The sequence below is a fragment of the Pteropus alecto genome, unplaced genomic scaffold (assembly GCF_000325575.1).
Source record: "Pteropus alecto unplaced genomic scaffold, ASM32557v1 scaffold202, whole genome shotgun sequence".
Classification (NCBI taxonomy): Eukaryota; Metazoa; Chordata; class Mammalia; order Chiroptera; family Pteropodidae; genus Pteropus; species Pteropus alecto.
Genome location: NW_006432451.1, coordinates 873,836 through 880,436, shown reverse-complemented (window position 1 = coordinate 880,436; position 6,601 = coordinate 873,836). Strand labels below are relative to the sequence as shown.

Genomic DNA, 6,601 nt, shown 5'->3' with positions numbered 1-6,601 from the left:
AAGAGAGGGAGAGATGGTTTTGTGGATCCCCAGCTAGCGCCTCCCCTCCTTTCTGCTCCTGAACTGGGAGCTGTGCTTGGGGGTGGGGGACATGCAAGTGCTGATGGTGCCTCCCTCTCTGTTCCAGGCCAGTTTCTCCACCAGTTATATCACTCTGGTGCCTATTTCCTCCTAGATCCTGCCTGCACTTTGCTTGGCTCCTTGCTCTTCCTTGATGTTTCATAGCCTGAGCTTCTGGGGCAACTCCTTTCCTTGTTTAAGTTATTTAATGGGAGTGATCTCAGTTCCCAAGCCCTTCATCCTTGGTTGCCCTGCTCGGCTCTGCCTTGCTCTAGCCTCCCACTCCTGACCCTCCTGGGCCCTGTATTGGGAGTAGGGTTGGGGAATGTGCTCAGGGACAGCAGGTGATGTCTGTGTTTGTGGCTCCTGCTTCCTTATCCAGTAGGCCCACCAATACCGCTTCTCCCTATAATCCCCTCCCGATTTGCTGGCCACTGTCACCATAAGTCTCTCTGGTCATTACCATGGCTCTTGCTGCCCACTGACTCTGCTAGGCCTAACCAGCCTTGCCTGTCTCTTAAAGATGGATTAACTCCTTGTCTCCGTGGGGCTGCCATGTGACTTCAAATCCCAAAGATACCCTTCACTGCACAGACTGCATTTTTTTCGGCCATAATTAGTCTTGCCACTGAATGGAGGGCAAGACTGTGTTTGGTGGAGGTGGTAGACATGTGGCACAATGGCTACCTCTTCAGCAATGCCCAATTCCTGGAAATGGCTCCAGCATAGTTCTGGCTTGGGAAGTACTTCCCACTGCCTCCTTATTCCCTACTTAAGCTGGGGGCTCACTGTTACAGCCCCCCTTCTCCCTTCTGAATTCTAAGCCAAGACCTTTCCCTTGAACATCTCTTCTTCCTTGATTCCTGAATGCCACTCTCAGTGCCCCCCCGACTGCAGTAAGATCATGACATTTACTCAGCAGTCAGGAATATCCTGGCTGTTCTTTATTGCCTTTCCTTTGGGCTAAGGGAGGAGCCAGCACAAAGTCCTTCTGGAGACCCAGGCCCCACACAGCACCTGGAAGCAGGAGGGGCTGGGCCAATAGGAAGCCCTTCTCCAGTGTCTGGGTAGGGAAGAAATGCCCCTGTACCTAGGTCCTCTTGAGGCATGAAGGGCCTGCTTGGCTGTGACCAGGTTGCTGAGGGGAAGTCTGTGCTGACTCTGGAGAAATCTCAGGCTCACATGGTCCAGTAGGCATAGATGAGGGTCAGAAGGATGAAGATGGCCACAGAGAGCAGCATGTTCTTCCGGTTCTCCTGCCGAAGCAACTTTAGCTCCTTCTCTGGGAGGAAACAGGGTGTTGGGCAGATCGTCTGGGCCCATCTGTTACTCTTATCTGCCTTTGCCTCTCCCACAGATGGGCAGAGGTATTCCTCCCCAGCTCCTTCCTTATCCATGAAAAGGACTCTGTCCTTGGTCTGCCCAGATCCTCACAACCTTTGGCTACATATTCTGGCCCCCTAAAAGTCCCAACAGTTAATGGTGCTCAACCATTTTTCTCTAAATGCAGCTGAAGTTGATGGAATGTGTGAGGAGGTCACCAAAAAGACCACACATGAAACTAGGTAGTGTCATGGCATCACTAGGTGAGTCCTCTGGCCCGTCTCTGGGGTACTCATCCATCCAAGGTGCCTCATCTGACCAAGTAGAAACTCCGAGGGCAGCTGAGACCTCCTTTGGCTTGATGCTGGAGTAGGTACAGGTTGAGACCATACCACCAGTGCTTCCAGTCCTGCCCTAGGTGGTGGATGCCCAGCTAAGCAGAAACTAGGGATGCTAAGAGAAGGCAGTTTGTGCCCACAAGGTAGTTGAGCTCACCTCTACAGGAAGCCAGTCCTGCTACTCTAGCTACACTATTTGTCCCCTTATGACATGCAGGTGGGTAGTACTCTGAAGACTAAACTGAGTGGTGGTGCTGCGATTTTGTGTGAAAATTATAGGCTTGAGGGGGAGCTAATGCCCCTCCCTGACCCGTGAGAAGGAGCAGGGAGATAGCTGCAAACGAGCTCTGGGCAGGCCAGACTGAGCCTGAGGCCCTGGTAGGTTCCCTGGTTCCCTGCCATGTGGTCTGTTCTGGGGCTGACTGTCGGCCAAGTTTGGCAGTTCAGGGAGAACAGAACAGACAAGTCGGAGGAACCTCTGCAAACCATCTTCCAGGCCGGCGGGGACAGGGTGTGGGTGGGGTGTTAGTGGGCCCAGCAGCTGCCCTCTAGCTCCACACCCAGCCTGGGCTCTACGTGGCTGTGCCTCTGCTGCCCAGAAGGTGGCAGCATTGCTCCACCCCCAATAGTCCTTCATGCTGCCCAAGTGGGAGGTTCACCTTGCTTCACCCAGGCTCTCAGCTGCCCCCACTCCCATCCCAGGGAGGGAGTGAAGCTAAGGGAGGAGAGAGCAGGGAGGACAGACCTCCCAAGTCTGGGTGGATGTGAGAATCTGTACCTGGCTACTGCCATACCCCTTCATCCCACAGAAGAACAACAAATCCATCTCCCCTGGAATGAAAAAACAAACATGTTCTTCCAGGCTCCTGGGCCTACAGTGAGCTCCTGCAACCTCCTAAGGGCTCATTCCCTCCTGAAGGACTGCCTCCTCCTTGATCCCTGTCACATTGTGGGCTCCCTGGGCTGTCTGCCTCTGCTGACACTGAGATTGCAAGGTGGGGCTGGTAACAAAAGGGAACTCTTACCATAGTTGGAGGCTTTGTTCATCAGGCTGTTTTTCTCTTTCTCCAGAGACCTCCTGTGAGTGGGGAAGTTTTATGGCTTAAGCCCTTTTCTTTCTTCCCACCTGAGGGGTAGCTGGCACACCAGGGCAGGTTGGACAAAGGGGACAAGGGCTAGGCCTCTGGTGGCAGGTGGATGGGGAATGGAAGCACAGGGCCAGGGCCCAGGATAGATATGAGGGGCAGGCAGAGGGCTGGGGGTGGTGGAGGGTCAGGAGCATTACCTGGCCTCTGGGCTCAGCTCTGGCCCATAGAGCCTGGAATTCACGGCCTCCAGGTCCCTCTGACATTGTGACAGCTTCTCCTCCAGCCCATCGATCTGAAACATACAGCACACCAGCAGATAGAGATGGACAGCAGAGCCCTTCAACTTTCAAAATAGTTGGCATTCTGGGATGGGGAAGAGGAAGCCTCTAGGAGTCTTCCTGGACAGCCCCCCATCCAACCCCCAACATCTGTCTTTGCTGTCCTCTACTTCCACGTGGTACAGCCTGAGCCCCACTGGAAATGGGTGAGGGTGTTACTCAGAGTTTCACAGCTTCCCTGACCCACTGGACCCAAGCATGGGCTGAGGGCAGATAGGAGCAGCCCCTCAATCACTGTCTCCCAGCGCACAACCCAGTGAGGCCCCAGAACAGGAGCAACCAGGGCTCAATGCAGCAGGTGCCTGCCACACAGGTGTATAGATGGATAATTAGACATCTAGGGGCCAAGAAGCAGAGGTATTTTTCCACTGATGCACTTCATCTTAAAGTAGTATAAGTTGTAAGGATATACATTTTTCCATGAGAATAAAAAGTCCTGAGTATAAAAAAATGCAGCTCAAAAACACTTCTATTTTTCTGACTGGGTTCTTCAAAAACATTGCCTGTCATCAAGGTAGTGGCAACTTGTGGGGCAAAACAGCTAAGTTTCTGAGAGCTTGGTAGCCAACGACATCAGTTTTCCCATTTGTTTTTAGTTTCAGAGATGTGTTCTTGGCGAAATGGGTTGTGGGAAAATGTTTTATAATATACTGGACTGGATCATCCAAGTCTGGTTCCTGGTATCATGCATTTGGCCTTGAAAGTTCATTTGTGTCCATCTGTCTGTCTAATTGGCCACCTCTTTGGGCCTGGACCTGCTCTTCTTGCACCACTGCCCTGCTGGCAGGAGCCTAGATTTCAGGGGGGTGGAAAGGATTAGAGGCCCTGTGTTGTTCACAGCAGCTGACTGAACAGTACCTTAGGTTGGGTCCCTGTAATGCTCGATTTTCCATCTGACTTCACTCATTCTCACCACATCCCTATGAGGGAGAGCAAATATGACCTCTATTTCACAAATGAAAGAGTGCCCCCCACCCCCCGGCCAAACAGAATGACTTCTCTGAGGAGTCAGACTGGAACACCCCTTTCCTTATTGGTCTCAGTTCTCTTTCCAATCTCTTCTGGAGTGGTCCCTGCAGACAGCAATCGATGATTGTAAGTATGAATCCCAAAATCCCAGGCAGGTGTTCTGGGGCCAGTGTCAGAATTGCATTTGAAGTCTCTGGGCCTTCTGCCCCTCTCTCTGGCTAGCACCCATCCCAGCCTTTTCTGGGTCAGCCACTTTCCCTCATCCTAATGCCCAGCACAGACGATAACACCATCTATCCCCTTCCCTGCAGCCCAGCCTGCTGCCAACTCCAGCTCTGGAAGCAGGGCCCTGTGGGAGGAAGCAACTGCAGAGCCTTAAGTTAATTGCCTGGTTAATTATGTCATTTCTCTGCTAATAGGCACCAAAGGTAAGGTTGTCCTGGGAAGCAGCCCCAGCCGGGAGATGGGGCCTGTGCCTGGGGAGGCCAAAGGCCATCTTAGAACAGGCGCTGCTGGGAAATGAGCTCTAGGGAGCCAGACTCAGAGAACAGCAATAGCCTGATGCGATAGTTAGTGGAGCCAAGGAGCTAGAACTAAGTGGAACAGGTGCTTCAGGCCACTATGAGGTCCACCCTTCATAGCAGCACCCTCAAAACACATAGCTCAGCCCCTTAGGACCCCGAGACTTGCCGTTTCCATTCCAGGGTGTAGAAGCTACAACCAAGGCACCAAATTCCATACTAGGTCCCAAACAACACTTAATTCTTAAAGGTCTACCTCCTCCATGAAGCCTTCTCTGCTGCTCTTGGCTGGAGTACTGCCTACTTCCCCCTGGCAAATTAACTTCTCTCATTAGGCTAAGCACACAGCTATCCCAGCTTTGTGTGTCCAAATCTCATCTTCCCAAACTCTAGGAGCCCCTAGGGCAGATGGTATAAACTTGCAGGCCCAGGGTTCAAGTCTAGCCCAGACTGGCCCATTCCACTCATGTATGTAACTGCCTGGCCTCTAAGAATGCCTGCCTTTGTAGCTCCTGTCCTAGAAGGCATGGGGGCCACCTGTTCCCTCTTTGTGGTCACAAGGCCTGGCCCGCTGCAGTCTTTGTGTTTGTAGCCAGAGAGTAGGGTTGGGCATGGCTGGGCCCAGGACCTGGGACAGATTTAGGCCTCATGTAGGAACAGTCTCTGAAACCTTCCCCTCGTGCCCATAGAAGCTGGAAGAAGTTAGAAGAAGCAACTGCACATGCATGTAGATATGTACTTTGTGAATACCTAATGCAAGTATTAGTCCTAGGTTAGATTTCTGCCCGCCACACCCTTGGGCCAGGCCCTGGTTTGCATGTCATTCTGGGAAAGAAAAAGTTTGGGAATTTCTATCCCTAAATACCTCTAGAAGGCTACCATGTGCCCCAAAAAGCACTAACTGGCCCAGAGCAAAGCCAGGAACTCATGCTAAGAAAAATCTTTAAATTGAGGTTGGCAAACTACAAGTGGCCAAGCCAATCTGCCGTGGCGCTCTGGGCAGGGCCTGTGGAGCTGGCAGTCAGAGGCCTTTATCTGAACAAGCCCAATTTATCTGCAGTTCCACTGAATATCCCCACTTTCATTTACCACTTTTTAATGAGGCTTAAACAGAGGAACACAAATCAAGGTTTTAGGGACTCAAGTTCTAACCTCCCTCTATGAATATTTATGTCCTGCTGACAGCTCTGATTTCCCTTCTAAATAGCAAGTTCCCCTTCTTTACAACCCAGCTGCTTGATGTGGGCTGAGTGAGGGGAGGCTGAGACTGTCAGGAAGCTCTTCAGAAGGCTACAAACCCATCCTCAGAAGATGATCCCACTGGCAAACACCCTGCAGCATTTGATGAAGCAGAAGCTGGCTCTCAAGCAGCTATAACAATGGGTGCGAAGATTCCAGGTGACCTCCTGGCTGTGGAGAAGCAGGGAGGGAGGGTCAGGATGCATTTTTCAGTTGTGACTGGGGTCAGTAGTGGCTACAGAGCAGAGCTGGGAAGACAGGTGCAAAAATGGGGAAGAAGACCCAGAAAGTGGTCCTTAAAGGAAGCCCTTAGTTGGATTTTCAGTCAACTCTCAATGACGTGTACGTGGATTATGCACTTTGCAGATTCCCCAGTGCAAATCGATAGTCCTTGGTCAGCTTCCTCTCTGCCACCAGGCTGAAGGCAATAGAGGACAAGATAGCCAGGACCAGGAGAACAGACATGGGGGAAAGGATCAAAATAAGATGACAAAGAAGATTCTAGAAGCATAAGGGTCAGAGCTGGGCAAGCAGTTGGAAGCCCAAGTGTCTAGAAACCTGAAATTGTAGCTACTGAAAAGTGTGGTCATAAGGAGTGTGGGCTATAATCTTGTCACTTACTTGCCATATTCCTTAATCCTGTGCCCCAGTTACTCATGTGTAAAACAAAGATAGTAATGTTTCATATTTCAAAGAGTCGTGACAATGATATGAGGCAATACACA

General features: G+C 51.4%; 1 protein-coding gene across 2 annotated transcripts in view; it reads right to left on the bottom strand.

The window, feature by feature from the left end:
• CCDC167 (coiled-coil domain containing 167) overlaps positions 1 to 6,601 on the bottom strand; it is a 34,456-nt gene that overhangs the window by 18,998 nt on the left and 8,857 nt on the right. Inside the window, exons 2-4 of one of the 2 annotated variants that reach the window (XM_006907304.3) lie at positions 3,007 to 3,101; positions 2,747 to 2,799; positions 971 to 1,342 (exon numbers count right to left, since the gene is read on the bottom strand). In XM_006907304.3, the coding sequence (XP_006907366.1) occupies positions 1,239 to 1,342; positions 2,747 to 2,799; positions 3,007 to 3,101 (252 nt within the window). In that variant the 3' untranslated portion in view covers positions 971 to 1,238. Of the gene's footprint in view, positions 1 to 970; positions 1,343 to 2,746; positions 2,800 to 3,006; positions 3,102 to 6,601 lie in introns of those variants that run through there. The other variant, XM_025043669.1, reaches the window with a different exon arrangement.